This window comes from Amblyomma americanum, chromosome 4, assembly GCF_052857255.1.
Source record: "Amblyomma americanum isolate KBUSLIRL-KWMA chromosome 4, ASM5285725v1, whole genome shotgun sequence".
Classification (NCBI taxonomy): Eukaryota; Metazoa; Arthropoda; class Arachnida; order Ixodida; family Ixodidae; genus Amblyomma; species Amblyomma americanum.
The window spans coordinates 154168337-154184171 of record NC_135500.1 but is presented as its reverse complement, the minus strand read 5'-3'; the positions used below and the strand labels follow the sequence as shown (position 1 = coordinate 154184171).

Sequence of the window (15835 nt, the reverse complement as noted above, 5' to 3'; positions counted from 1 at the left end):
CGAGATGGTCGGATATGTTGGAGGATGAGGCGGCCTAAGTCTTGGCCCAAGGTCAGCGTGGCTTGTCCAATATGGCGGAAATAAAATATGCAAAGAGAGAAAGTCGAGGTGATGCGACTGAGGAAGAACGGGGCCAAGGGTTCGTCCTATCTTCTTCCCCTTCACCACATCTTGTTTCGCCATCGACGGCGAGGTTAAGGGTTGCAGTGCTGGGCAAGGGAGGAAATTTTATTCGATATTTTTGCCATCGACGGGGATGGGGCTTCTGCCAAGTGTACTAGTGCTGTGAGCGATTACCCTTACGGCCGTGGCTCTCCGCGAGTGCGAGCTGCCCAGCACAACAAATAAGGCGACTGAGGTACACCTACGATGTAGGAAATATGCGATAGCAAAAAGGGTTTGTGGAGTTTCTTAGAAAGCTACAATGTGAACAGTTTTAAATGCTAGCCAACGTTTATGATAGCATATGCCTTACAACCATCGCGTTCTTCGCAAAGATCTCTTAAACGGTACTACTCCTCGTACAGGCATAAGAGTCCTCCGTATCAGTGCTGCACCAAGAACACAGTAAAGAACGAAACGAACTCTTTGCAAAAGTGCTTTGCGGTTTTCGAGCCGTCTGCTGTACAGTTATGTATTGCATGGCGCAATGTTCTCACGGTAGATGCCAACTCGGTATAAGCAACGTGAAGCCGTATATATCCTAGCATACTTCCTAGAAGGTGGAACGTGTGAAGAACAGCATATGCATGGTGCATGACATAAGGACTTTACGGTTCTGTCAGTTATACGGGCCTTACCTGCTGGCCTTCGGGAAGTAAGCACGTGTATTTACCGATTGGGGGCGTTGTGTGTACTGCCGGCGCTCCATGCCCAGAGCGTCCGAATCTCCTGACTTCAGGAGCGGTGAATTAGGAGGCCTCATTATTTTACTTACAACATAAAAAAACTACACGTTTTTCGAAACGTCATACCACATAGCTAGTCGCTCGTTCTGATCTGCCCGACGGTGCACTGCAGTGACTCGGCGTCAAACACGGACTGCGGTTCGCTGAGCAAGAGCTCCTCCGATGGCGACCCCGTCGTGTCGAGGAGGAAGCCCCTTGCGCGACTCAAGTCCCGCCGCCGCAACATCCTCAGCTTCCCGCTTAACCCGGAAGACCCAAGGCTAGGAACACGCCGCCACGACCTCTACGCCGGTGGCTCGTCTTCTGATGAGAACAGGTGAGCACATGCACGGTGGAACTGCGCACGAAGGGCAAACGGGGCTGTGTGCATTTTCATTAAGTTGTGACTGTGTATCAAGAATTCCCTAGTATGACGAGGCGTGTGCCATCGTGGGATCACAGATTTATGAAAAAAATAAATAAAAAGACGCCACCAGCCCTGATTCGCCTTTCAGTGCCTACATGAATGTGGGAAATAGACCGCAAGTGTGACAACTTAAGGAGCGCTAGCTCTGGCATCGCATCGTTATAAGCGTTTGGGAACGACTTAGTCATTGCAAACGTCAACGAACAGCATTGTTACTGAACCGAAGGTTGTCTGTGATGACATCTTTACTGGGCTTTGAAAAAGCACATAACACAATAGGTAACTCGCACAGTGCTTAAACCGTTGATGGTGGGAAAGTGTGTTGACGCCCATTTGCGTATTGCCTTGGTTTTCATCGGAAGCCAGCGAGTATAGCTTTAAAAAAAACAAGGTGATCCATCTCGGGTTTTATCAAGCTATTTGTGATGCTTTTAATGTCCACAAGAAAACTTAATGGACTCGTACGGCCATTACGCGGAGCAAGGTTTAACGCGGCGCGCTGCCCCTTTGCTCTACCAGGTCGTCAGGCCACGCCAGTATGAGCGACGGTGGTCAGTCGTCGTACGCCAGTTCGACGTCACCTCCGACGTACCTGGACTTCGCGCGTGCGACTCCGTCGGCCACGCCACTCACTAAATCCCTGCACAACGTGCCCGGACACCTCAAGGCGGTGCCCGAAGACGACAGGGTCCCCATCACCTCTGTGTCCGCGTCACGACTCTGCCGCCGGTCCCAGCCATCGTCCTCGTCCTCATCACATGGTAAGTTCGAGTGGCCACGTGTACAGTTTGCTTTGGGTAGTTTAGCAGGTGTATAGGCAGGCGTAGGAATGAGGGCTTCCGTCACGGTGAACGGTATCAGCACCGCAGTATGCCGGAACATAAAACTCCTGCCGTAGGCTGATGTTTGAAGAGAATGTTGCCTAGATCACCCCGTAGAGGGGGTGGTCTTGGGAATGTGCCGTCTTTGGTCAAATGAGCCAAGATAGTGCTGGAGTTGGTGCACTCATGAAAACCTGCTTCGATGCACCATAACCTTTTTTTGCGCAGCTTCCGAGGTGGACGCGGCTCCTATAACACTATCGCGAAGTCTCCTGTTATTGCGCACATGACTAGGCGGCTTGCTGTTTGGGACTGTCATGTTTGAATGTTATTTGAATGAAACTACTTAACGTGCTGACCAAAGTGGTCCTGTGGAACCTTTAGCCCTTGAGTAATGTGAAGTCTGGCGCATAGTGGCGGATATTGTTGCTTGATGCAGTCCATTCCGCCATTTCCGATGCAACAGCACAGTGATTCGTTTCGATACTGACTCGAAATTCGCTTTAAATCTTTCTGCAAGAGAGAACCATGCAGAGCAGGCACCCTATAGAGGCGCATCGAGTCGCAAAGGGCGTGCGACTGGCTGCTAGTTTCGACTGAAGAGCGGCTTGACAGTGCCGACGTTCAACTAGCACACTATAGAAAGCCAGAGGTGTACAGGAAGCTTCTCTTCTGAGGCGTAGCTGATAGGTTTAGCAGTTTGCGACTATAGGGAGCGCGAAGCTAGAAAGTAGGACTGCGTGCGCCCGTTTCGCGACTGACGCTTTTCTACCAAAATCGGCCGCACAACGTCCGCGACTCGCAGCTGTGAATATACCTGTGAATGGATTAAGTAGTCCTAGCCTCTCAAACCTGTCTGTTCTCGCCTAAATGTACAAATGAGGATGGACGGACGTAGGGACAAAGCTAAAAGAAATGAATCCTCTGTCGAATTTGATTTGGGCTATGCGCACCTACAACCTGATCCGTCCTTTTTCTTTTTTCTTCTGTGTTTAAAGGCGCTGTCAGCCACAGCTGTCGGACGTTTCCTGACGATGCCAGGTTCATGCTTGCCTACTTTTGTGCACAGGCCGTCGCGGGTACCGCAGTAGCAGCGGGGTCTACGAACTCCACGACAACTCCTCTGCAAACCTGGACGACATCCGGCAGGCAGTTGAGCAGCTGGCCGCTCGGACGCAGCAAGGCAGCAGCGGCTGTGGCGGCTACTCGACGTCGACGTACTCGTCGGACGCCGAGCCGGGTGGCGGCAGCGGCGTCCGGCGGCTCATGCGGCACTCGAGCCTCGAAACCATCGCCACCAACATCACGAGTGCCGAGGAGTTCGTCTGGGTGGACAACCTGCAGTCGCGGCTGGTGGAGATGCAGCGGCCACCCTGGACTAACCACGACGTGCTGCGCGTGCTCCAGAGTGGTCGGCTGCGCGAGCAGCGCCGCAAGATCTCCATGGAGGTGGTTCCGCGCCTCTCGTTCCTTCTACAGAGGCCCCTGGTGCGAGTTGCCAGGGAAGCCCAGAGGTACGCTCCCGTGCGGTCACGAGCTGCTTACCAAGGCAACAGAAGTGGCCTTACGAAATTTTAAAGAACTGGGCATCGTTGTTCTTTAGTGGCTTCTTGAACACCTTCACTCACGCTTATAGTGCCTTGAACATAATTGTGTAATGCACCTTGCTGCTCAGTTGAGACACAGCTTTCCGCTTTGCACACAACCGCTTGACCATTGCACTTCGCAAAGACCCGCGGCCATCAATGCAGACCTCAAAGCACGCACTCATCCCCTTGCGCAGGCTCTCCCGCCCTCTGGGTGTGTGCGGCAAGCGGCAGGTGAGCGGTGCCCTGTGCATCGTTCTGTCTCCCGCGCTGGCGGAGAGTTGCGTGAGCGCCTGCCACCGGGCGGCAGCCATGTACACGTCTTCGTCATGCGACCAGCTGCGGCTCGGCAAGAGCGCCCGCGCCGGTCTCCAGCTGCCTGTGGGAAGGTTCCAGCGCTGGGCCTGCGACGCCCGGCTGGCGCCTTGCGTACACGAGTACGGCGCCCTCTATCTGACGGCGGCCGCCGAGAACCTTCTGGAGGAGCTCGTCCTGCGCTGCCTGGAACCCGGCGCCACACTGACGGCAGCCGCGCTCGAGGCGGCCATCGCCAGCAGCGGGGAGCTCTGGGGACTCTTCCAGCCCTTCGCTCACCTCAACGCGGGAAGGACTGCCACAGGTACGCCGCCTTCGGAATCACTTGGCTCTGTTGGCAACACTAATCAGCGAAAAAAAAAAGAACTTCCATACCCTTCGTCTCCTGAAGTGAAGAACTGACAGTGGCAGCTAGGTGACCGAGGTCTCCTTTACTCAACCTCGTAAACGTCCACTTAGGCCTGGTTCGTGCATACTGCACCCTCACAAGGCACATTCCCGGCCTATACCTTGATGAGGTTCTCGTTGGCGAACAGGCAAAATATGGAGGTTTTTGCTCACGAGCTACGCGATGCAATGACACCAAGGCTATTTGTCTCAGATAAAGACTCCTTCAGAGCCGTCTTTCTAAATGTTCGTATTTGAAGCGGGAGTTGCTTGAATTATTCTAGGACTTAGTCCGATCTCGCTATGGGGTCGCCGAATGTGCACGTGAGCGCCAGAACACTAACCAGTGTGTGCATAGATGGTGCCTGCGGGAGAGAATGTGTGCTATTATAAGAGACTGTGCGCTTAGCGGGGTAGATGCGGCATTGTTAATATCGAAGGGACGCTGCGGTGGAGCAATTGCCGGCAGAGAAAGCAAGGCTAACCCCACCTGTAGCATTCAACACCTCAACTCAACTCAACTAACCAGCGTGGGATCGCCACTGGCCGGCAAGCACACACTAGAAGTACACATGGTGGCCATATGGAGAGAGAGAGAGTAAACCTTATTGTTATGATAGAGGCTGATGCCGGAATCCGCAGTCCAGGACCCCTGTGGCTCGGGTGACCAGCTTACGCTGCATCCCCGTCCGAGCTGGGCAACTGCGCCTCCCATGCCCATCTGGACTGAATCATTAACCAAGGAAGACTCGCCGCCTTGACAATAGGCGTTAGAACGAACGGTGGCGTAAGCCTCGTTGCGCATTGTGTAAATGTGGTAACGGCAAGGCCACTTGCAAGGGTACTGAGGCATAAGACGTCACCCTCTCGGTATTTTTCTCTGCCGACACCTACACCTCTTCTGCCTTTAGCTCTCGGCACTCGTCCTCTACGTTTTCTAGAGAGCCGCAGTAGTGTGTATGTCCTTCAATATTTCCATAACAATGTCTTACAATTTTACAATTTTCAAAATTTTTGCCCGAGAAAGCTGGACTTGATTCAGCTACGTTGGCCACATACAAAGAAATGAAAGTGTATTGTCTCGGTTACGAGAAACGAGACAAGGCGCGAGTCTGCGCGTTGCTTCTTCTTATCCCGCTTTGTAGCCGGCCTGTTGCGCAGGTTTAAACGTGATGCCGAGGCGTCGCGCCGGAGTGTTCTTGCGACATTCGGAGCGGTCAGCCTCGAGCGCGGGTCACTTCACGCTCCGACTTCCCGTCGCGGTGTGTGCTCGGCGCCGACGCGGCTGCGATAGCGGTCGCGCACGTGCTGCGCGGAGGCGCCCGCGGACGTCGCCCCTACGGCGGCGGCTGGCGCCGGGCGACGACGCCGCCGATCGAGAGCGCGAGCTGCGCCGCCGCGCCGGCGCGGAGAGAGGCACAAATCACTGTAATTTGTGTCTCCGCCCGCGATGCATCACGAGAGGTACCACCACTACTATACTCGCGGCGCCACCATCGCGCCCTCCCCCTGCGCAAAATCGCGGTTAAAGCCCGGATGCGCCCCTAGCACGTCGCGCAGTTCGTGGGGGGAGAAGGGGGGGATGGACGGAAATGCGATTGGCGGAGCGCTACCACGATGCAGGTATGGCGGCGCGGCTGGAAGGTTTTGCTTTTATCACTGCGGTAGTCTTGGTGTACACCCGACCCTCAATGTCCGCCCCGCCTCCTGCTTTATTTCCCGCTCCGCCTTTCTGCAAATGTGGATTCCCCGGAAGTGCCACTTTGGCTTAGGCTGGCTAGCGAGCGGTCGTGGAAGGAGCTTGATTGCATTTGTGGACAGGTGGCTGGATTATGGTGTCATTAGCAATTCTCTACAGTAGCGGTATTAATAGTTATCGAAAAGAAACGGAAGATGATGAGAGGCTGTGGCTGTGGGCACGTTAACTGCCTCGCCGCCGGAAAAATAGACAGAAAAGCGACTGGGTTGAAAGACCCGATTGATAACGTCAAGGTTAGATCACATAAGGAGCAGTAGCACCATGCACATAGATAGTTTTGCGCATAGTTATTCTATGTGGACGTTTACGAGTAATTAGATGCTGCACGTTCTAAAATCATTGCACATATAGGAAGCCTCAGGAAACTAGACGATAGTCTTTCAGAAGCGGTTTTTGCCACTCGATGGATGTATTCTATTGAATAACGAATAAGTTCACAACCAGCGCGCTAATTGATTCGTAGGGTAGTATAGCAGTGTTAAGGAGCTGCGTGATGAAATAAAAAATTAATGTGGTTTAGCCTAGCTAATCCAGGATATACCAAGCGAAAGCGAGATTGAGGTCTCCAGTGGCCCACGGAGCCGGTTGTGCGCCTTTCCTTTCCTGAAAATGAATGGTCTTTGAAAAGTTGTCGACGCCAATGAACTCTATGAACGCCGTTGACTCATTTGTTTTGTTTGGCTTTTGAGGAAAGGAAATGGCACAGTAACCGTCTCACATATATCGGTGGACACCCGAACCGCGCCGTAAAGCAAGGGATGGAGGAGGGAGAGAAAGAGGAAAGAGAAAACTTAAAATCTAAAGTTGGATTTTTAGGAAAGGCGCGGCGCTGCGCAGCGGCGGTACACCCGTGGCTCGGTGCTACTAGTGGCGCATGCGCAGTAGTGACTAGGGAGCGAGAGAGAGAGAGAGAAAGAGAATAAACTTTATTTTGCTCTAGTTTTGTTCATCTGCGGTGTCAGATGACTTGGCTCATCTCTTGCACAGGGTCGTCTGCCCCTATTCCAGGGCTCCGTTGGATGCCGCCGCCAGCTTGGCCCGCCGGATTTGACCAATTTGGTCGCACCGGCGGTCGCTGGAGAGCAATCCCTCCCACTGCTCCGCACTCGGGTTTGGTATGGCTGGGACCACGGGTATTCTCGGGCATTCCCACGAAATATCACTTAGCAGAGAGAGAGAAACTGCGCCGTGCGTGACGTCACTCGTTCTCCGACATACGCCGGCTCGCGCGAAGCGCGGTGTTGACAAGCGTAGTGAAGCTTTTCGCTTCACGAGCCTGGGCGACTGGCACCAACTGGGCCGCTATCACTGCCGCTTGTGAATAGAGAGGAGTTAAATGGAAAAGGGTATGAAACCAAGCGGTGCAAGAAATATGCGCGCGTCTGCAATGAACTAGAAGTAGGGGTTGGGGAAAAAGCAGTGGCGGCGGCGTGAAGCCGGAAGTGCCGACAGCTGACGGGGGCCCTGGCATATGTAATTGCGCTGATGTGCTATTCCTGAGCAGCGAGGGACGGTATATTTTGTGCTCAAATTAGTGCACATTTTTCTAACCGAGAAAGTTCACTGAAGGCAATGGCTTCTTCATGAGAAACCAAGCACTGCAATCGACCTTTGCGCATTGAGAATCTATTGTCCCAGATCGCTGCTTACCCGTCCGTTCCCGAGCCGCAGACGACCACGAAGGTTCGCGACCACCGAAGCAGACGTGGCGGTGGTGGCGTCAGCTGCTCGGGAATAGCACACCAGACACGATAAATGCCAGTGCTGCTGTTGGCGATCGACACTATCGGCTTCAAGCCGCCTGCGAGCCGCCACTCCCGGTTTTCCATTGCCCATACCTTTAGTTGACTGCAATACGGGCGTAGCAACCACCGCGTGCGTCGAAGCGACGAGGACGGCTGCGCGGACATGCCAGATATATATTTAGCTCCATTGATTCGGAGGCAAGTTAATCGATGGGCTGCACGGCTTTAAGACCACTCACTAATCGCACGTCTGCTAGCCGCTTGATATATCATCAGTGCAGAAAGGTGACCATCTTCGAGGGCACTTAGCTTCATTGAGTGTCTCCTTGATGACGCTGAGGTGTTAAGCAGGCGATACACTAGCTGGTTGTCACTTGGGAGAGATGACGATCGAGGGAACAGTTGTGACCGCGTTCTATAGTGCATCTATGTCGTCCACAAGGTGCGTACCATGTTAACCTGCAGGTGCTGTCCACTTCTGCTGCTTGATGTCAGTAAGACAGCGGCTGTGGAGACCTTGCTGGGAAGTACGCTTTTGGCCTCGCAAACAAATTTAGTGAAACAGGTAGCATCCGAGCCTACATCCCGCTCTGTTTTTGACGCATATGTGTGCGGCGCATAGAACTTGAAGGGGTCCGTAGGTTACTAAAGGTAAAAGGCACAGCGATGTGCAGGTGGGAGCTTACATGGCTGAATACCTCCCCACAGCTTCCTGCTTGTGGAGCAACTACGGCTGGGAGAGCCAATCGGCTTTCCCAGCCGCATTTCTTTCTCTTGTCAATTTGCCGCTGAACAAAAAAAAAAAATCTGGCAGAAACCTCGGCCACGCCGGGTTTGCCACTGCTCCCTTTGCCGTCTCGGTCGTTCTGTCTGGTAGAGGTATTAAACGTCGTCTGGTAGAGGTATTAAACGTCGTCTGGTAGAGGTATTAAAACGCAGCTTAACACCCGCAATTCTACACGCTGATTCGAAGTCGTGCGCGGGTAATTCCGAAGAGATGAGAAGGGATGAGAGGGCATGACCAAGGCGTAAGAATAAGTATTCTTGCACCGAGGGCATAACCAAGTTTAATGATTTTAATGGCCGCCATCTTGGATTCGAGAAACCGAAACTATGCCGCCATTTCGTCCCCTGACGCCATATTCACTCCACCTCTATCCACCATATCGGACCGTGACGTCATCATTGGCACGCGGCAGGTGGTTGTTTCTACAATGCTATTGTAGATGGAACTACGAGTCTCAATGCGAGATGCGCTGTTTTCTAGTTGCAGCTACAGATGGCTCTTTGATCACAGGGTGGTAGGAGACCTCACCAAAATCTCGAAACGTGATGAGTAGTTACTGCCACAGATGGCGCTGTGATCAAGGGTAGTAGCAGACCCCACGAAATCTCAAGACGCGATGAGTAAGAGCTAACGCTCTTAAAATAGGATGGCGTAGGGTGGCCCAGGTGGCCACCCGCTTAGAAGCAACCTAGGTGAGCCACCTAGGTCACATGACCTTGTAGCGGTATCGCAACCTGCCCACCACCGTGACAGGTGGCAGTGAAATTAATGACTAATCGCGACAGGTTGCTCGGGAAGAGCAACTTGGGTTGCACAAGCCCCACCGGTGCCAGCGCCTGCCGTCGCAGGGCAGTGGCGCATCCTTTAACCGCTGGCACATTGCGGAAGGAGTGGTGTGACGACCTCCAGGGACTTATGACTGTAAAGTTGAGAATGACCATTTTCACATATATGCTCATTAACTTTCTCGCATCATATCCTTAAGGCGGAGCTCAAGTGTCCCCTCAAATTTTTGTGCCCTGTTGCACAACAGTCCTCGTAAAAGTAACATAAATTCCTGAGCGTCGCATCGCAGCCTTGAACTCGTGTGCATATACGAATACGGCCCATTTGTCTGTGGCACGCCGTCCACAGCCCTCTCCTGCCTTTTAATTTCCTGCGCATATCCTGCCGTTGGAGTCCCATAAACGAGCTCGACGCGCTGCTTTGCTCGTGTGTTTATTTCGGGCGTTGTTTTTCGTCCAAAGAAACCACTCGGGCGTCGATTCAATGCCCTGCACTGCATCACAGCCTCTTAGCACTCTCCTCGTAGCCATATCAATTGGCCGACGGCGTCGAATTAAAAGCAAAAGTGGAACTATGTAGGAAAAGAACGTTAGACAAACAAATCGAAAGGCCTTGAGCGTGGTCGGGTTCGTCGCCAGACGAACCCAACCACGCTCAAGGGTATACTGCACAGCGTATACCCTTTCCACCCCCGCACGCTCGCTCCACGCCGCCGCCTGCTTCCGACAGGGTCGGCGACACGCGCCCGCCTCTGGTCGGTTTCACTGCCGGAGCTTGGTTGGCAAGAAAAAGAAGCGTACATATCTGCAGCGTAGTAGTGTGTATACAGAGATACGTGCCCAGCAGCCTCCACGCGAACTGATCTTTACGACTGAGGAGATCTCCAAAGCCACCGCCGACGCCGCCGGCATGCTCGAGTAATCTTCACGGCCTGCGCTAAGGGGGCACGAACGCCGCCGCCACTCTCTTTTAGGCGCGTCTCTGCTTCGTTTCCTTTCGGAGAGAGAGAGGGCGCTGCTCTTTTTTTGTACCCACCCGGCCCGTTCGCTTCTCTCTGGCCAAAATTTTCTTGTGTTTCTCTTTCCTTATACACTTCGCATTACTCGTCTGGCGTGGCTTTCCTGTGTTATCTGGCCTCCTCCTCCGTTCGGCAATATCGCCTGTATATGTGTATGGAGTGCGTTTCATCTGGACCCAACCGGAGGGCGAACTGGTTTCGGGCTTGAGAGAAGTGGCTCTTTCGTCTCTTGAATTCTAATTTGCTCCGATACACGAGCGCGAACATGTGTACGTTCGACAGCTTTCTACTTCTTTTTCAACTGCTTTGTTTTCGTTCTTTTTTATTCCTTCTTTAAGTTTCCCCTTCGCATCGTAACACTGGCTTCTCTTGGTGTTTTGCTGCGTGCTGGGGAGACGCGGATTTTTCGAAGTATATTAGACGGCATCCTCCGCACACCAGACCGAATGAGTATACGCTCGTGCTGGCGCGCAGCAGGTTTTTGTGCACGTTGTTTCGTGCTCTCAGTCATCAAACACGGCGATACCTCGCGGTGACCACGCGCACTTTCTAACAGAGGAGTAGGGCTGCTTCAGCAGCCTGTTAGTGGCGGGTAAGGAAATACGGCTCGAGGGGATTACGTTTGGTTCGCCTCGGCTCAGAAATCCGCAGTGACTGTGGTGGAGCTGGTACCTGGATAGCAGAAACGTAGCCGCTCTCAGCTCCGCCCGACGCTACTATCTGGTTCTGGCGGGACTTTATTACGCATTCAACTCGACGGGAAGGAATTTGCATCTTGTAGTCTGGGGCACTCCCAAGCGTACAGCGCTTACACGTTATACTCGAGCTCGGGCCACGCCTACTGAAGACGGCCGGTCATTGAATACGTAATGGCGAAGTGTCGTGGCGTGACTACTATCTCCACAGCGTGTAAACTACCTGTTGCAGAAGAAGCAAGCTGTGGAGGATAAATGGCGCCTATCCCATTAGAAATGAAGACGCCGTCTTTGTACTAGCATAGAAGGTGCTGATTAAGAGTGGTGTCGTTGCGATAAAGTTTTTTTCCCTCCCGCTTAAGTGAACTCAAGCATCGCATACGATGGAAACCAGCAGTTACTGAAACCAAGGCGAGCATGTGTGTTGTGTTGGGGCGTTTAAATTGTTTCAGATATACGACCAGAGGACGTGTAGCACTTAATTGCGTGTGATCTAGCTAGTTCTCTCATAAGAGCACGGCACCCGGTCGGCTAACCAGTTATCAGATGGACGCCACGTCCTACACAGAACAATGACAAGTCGCCCATCGCCCACGTATCCTTTTCCTGCAGGCGTTTAATAAGTAGAAGGCCTTGCGTGTCGGGCTTTAGAGCGTCTTGAAGTAATTCGTCACTGTGTCCTCTTGTCGATCGAATGTCCGAGACAAAGGCACTGACTGCGTTATGGTCGTATTCCTGTAGAAGAGATCTAGGTGTGCTTCGCTGGTGGCGACTTGAGTTTCCCGCTTCTGGAAATGAATACCAGTTGGTTCGGATGGTTTCACAGATATGGCACCTTCCGTCGCAATAAAACGCGTTCTGTCTTGGAGTCGCGTGTCCTGTTACGTGGACTATTGCTGGTACTCATGTAGGTAACGCGGTCGTGCCAGAGAAGGGACGATGAAAACTTCATACTCATTGTGTACACATAAGGAGCAACTGAGAGTGTCTCTCGGCAAAAGGGAACGTCTTAAGGGGGTATGAGGGTCTTAATTTTTTTTCTTAATTGTTAACGTATCTTGCTGCTGAAACTTAGCACGCAGGTATATAATAATAATGATAATTGGTTTTGGGGGAAGGAAATGGCGCAGTATCTGTCTCATATATCGTTGGACACTTGAACCGCGCCGTAAGGGACGGGATAAAGGAGAGAGTGAAAGAAGAAAGGAAGAAAGAGGTGCCGTAGTGGAGGGCTCCGGAATAATTTCGACCACCTGGGGATCTTTAACGTGCACTGACCTCGCACAGCACACGGGCGCCTTAGCGTTTTGCCTAGATAAAAACGCAGCCGTCGTGGTCTGGTTCGAACCCGGGAACTCCGGATCAGTAGCCGAGCGCCCTAACCACTGAGCCACCGCGGCGGGCGCAGGTATATCATAGGATGCTGATTTTGAATATGTATCAAGATTTCAAATATCTCACCTGAAAGGAAAAATATGCCAAATTAACATATCCTAATTAGGTCATTTCTTACGAGCCTTTATAGTAATTTATCAGTAAAAGAAAGCTTTTTAAGAATAAGCAAACATTTGCAAAGACCCAAAGCACATCCTAAAGCTAATAAAATGGCTATAAATTTGTTTTGTTGATCATAAATGGATAACAAAGTTGGAAAGAAAAAGCAATGTGGCAGTAATTATCCCACACTTGGCCCAATTGCTAATCTATCATGTTTAAAGGAAAAAGGAAAGCTTTAGGATGTGCAGTGGATCTTTGAAAATGTCTACATATTGTTAAAAAGCTTCCTTTAACTGAGAAATTATCAGAAAGGCCAGTAAGAAATGACCTAATTGGGATGTTATTTTGCTATAAATTTATTTCCAGGTGAGATATTTGAAATCTAAATGCGTATTTGAAATCAGCATTATATGATACATCTGTGTGCCAAGTTTCAACAGGTTTTTAAGACCCTCATCCCCCCTTAACAGAAGGGAGTCTCGGTGAGAGGAAGCCTCTCGGCCGCACTTGGTGCCGAAAACCCTAGGTGGAGGCCGGGCCTGCCGAGGAAGGCGTGTCTTGAAAAGTTCACTTTGGCACTTACTACACACTCTCTCATTAGGGAACACGCTCCCGTCACGTGTTGAGTATTGAGGGTGAGGAGGATGCCATCTATGTCGCGCAGACACCGGAAGGTCCGCGAGTGGCGTTCCCATGGTCTTCAGGAGGTCGCACGTGTGGCCCGCAGTGTAAGACCACAAGTCCAAGGCTAAGGAGTGTACGATGGGGGGCTAGTTGGTAATCCATGAACTAAGAACGAAAACCACGCAAAGGACGATACACAGGGAAGAAGTAGACAGGACGGAGCTGAAGGAGCTGAAGTTCTTGAACTCGATAAGATAGAGTTTGCTTGTTGCGCATGCGTAGGGTTGGTGATGGAAGGAAGATGTGTTTCAATAAACAGTTGCAAGTCCGCGCTCGTCCTGTCTACTTCTTCCCTGTGTATCGTCCTTTGCGTGGTTTTCGTTCTTAGTCCAAGGCTAAGGCCACACGGGGTAGGGAAACCTGCGGAAGCTGCACCTTTGACGACGGAAGGCAAGGCCAAACACGGTGACTGGATCCATCTGACACCCGGGTCCTCTCGGGAAGGTCAATTACGGCTGGCCTTGGCAACTAGCTTCGTCATGCCGATGAGGGTGCACTGGCAGAGCTGCGCTGGCTGCTTTCAGGGGAGGCTTGCTGTCGCCGCTGCAGTGGCTACGCCGGGCGAGAGTCCGCGTTTTAATCCACTTAGGCTGGACGGAATCCCGGGCATAACACTATACAGACCTATGTGCGTTTAGGCGGCGACAAGTTTGGCTTTTAAAGTTTTGTTTTCATTTACCCTAGAGGCCCATGTCGGCTTTACATATGGGGAAACATCACGCAAGACAAACAATAACCAAAACACAACAGTAATAAAACGGCATTTAAATGAGCATGGTGGAATGAATCATAACAAAAGATTTAAGCAATTGATGACCCGCCGCGGTGGCTCAGTAGTTAGGGCGCTCGACTACTGATCCGGAGTTCCCGGGTTCGAACGCGTCCGCGGCGGCTGCGTTTTTATGGAGGCAAAACGCAAAGGCGCCCGTGTGCTGTGCGATGTCAGTGCACGTTAAAGATCCCCAGGTGGTCGAAATTATTCCGGAGCCCTCCACTACGGCACCACTTTATTACTTTCCACTTTCACTCCCTCCTTTATCCCTTCCCTTACGGCGCGGTTCAGGTGTCCACCGATATACGAGACAGATACTGCGCCATTTCCTTTCTCCCAAGACCAATTATTATTATTATTATTATTATTATTATTATTATTATTATTATTATTATTACGCAATTGTTTTAATGGTTCAAGCCCTGTACTACTGCTGGGCTGTGGTGCTGGTGGGTCCCCTTTCCTATCCGCTCTCAGAATCCGCCGACAAGCGTGGGCCGCAAAGGAGCCAAATGGCTCACGCGTTGTGTCTGTATCTCCGCGCAGGCGCTATGTCGATGCCCCGCTGGCCACAGCAGCCGTCCAGCGGTCGCGGCCAGGGCCCCGAGGCGCAGCAACCTCAACACCAGCAGCCGGGCCAGCAGCCTCCCAAGGATGACCACCACCGGGCCGCCTCTTCCGCCACCTCTGATGCCCACGAGCAGAGTTTCCTCACCACATGCGTCGGGAGCATCGCGGAGCTGAGTGAGTATATATCGGGCGTTCCCTGAAGAAGAGCACTGAATGGGGCGTGTCCAATTATGCTCCGCCCTAGGGCAGCGAGCGAATGTTAGGGTTGCATTTACTATGCATAAAGATATAAAGCGCCTAGGGCGTGCAACCAGCCAGGCTGTATACCCAGAGCTTGCTACAGTGATAAGTGAAGCATAGTTTGGTAAGGTGTGGTTAAAGCTTCACTAGATCGTTTAAATGTGCCACAGATTCAGGAACTTCAAGTGACATGCAGACTGCGTAAGGCGCCTTGTACCTTTGTGTTTCTCGCTCGTGCTGTCCTCGTACATCCTGCAATTCTGGTCGTGGCCCAAGAAAGTGCACCCACACTGACATTGTGAACCTCGCGTTCTTCTCGCGGTGGTGCGCAGGCGAGCTGCTCGGAGCAGTGACCCAGCTGTACCGAAGCCGTACCGGATCGCAGCGGGTCCCGCTCAGCTGGGGCCCTGGAGCCGTGCACGCGCTATACCACTACATGCGCTGTTCGCAGCTCGAGCACGCTGAACACGGATCGTCCAGGCGCTCGGCGGGGCCCGAGCTTATCTACGAGAGGTAACGTGCTCCTCTTGTGTGGTACTCATTTAAAAGTCTGTGTGTCACGAGGCCTCGTTGCAAAGAGTTTAGCAAATTGTCTGTCTTTTCTTTCCAGCTGCAGTAAACAACGATCTTTAGGGGCAGTGTAAACGCATTCGGTAACCCTATAATTTAAAGTGGAAGTTTAATGCGGCTACATATAAGACTGTCAGGCTGTTGTTGCGAATTTTATCCGATAAGTTCTTGTTAGAGGCAAGAATTTTAATGTAGGAGGTGAGAGCCCTCCCTCCTCCCTTTTTTTTTCTTGACAGGCGCGTGGCAAGTTTTTTTTTTCCTTGGAAAGTCTACACAAGCTACTGATTTC

General features: G+C 52.0%; 1 protein-coding gene across 1 annotated transcript in view; it reads left to right on the top strand.

Moving 5' to 3' along the window:
- Positions 1–15835, top strand: part of LOC144128541 (ankyrin repeat and BTB/POZ domain-containing protein 2) — a 116175-nt gene that overhangs the window by 77902 nt on the left and 22438 nt on the right. Inside the window, exons 4-9 of the mRNA XM_077661996.1 lie at positions 1021–1224; positions 1834–2075; positions 3205–3649; positions 3919–4340; positions 14713–14910; positions 15309–15489. Of these exons, the coding sequence (XP_077518122.1) occupies positions 1021–1224; positions 1834–2075; positions 3205–3649; positions 3919–4340; positions 14713–14910; positions 15309–15489 (1692 nt within the window). The remainder of the gene's footprint in view (positions 1–1020; positions 1225–1833; positions 2076–3204; positions 3650–3918; positions 4341–14712; positions 14911–15308; positions 15490–15835) is intronic.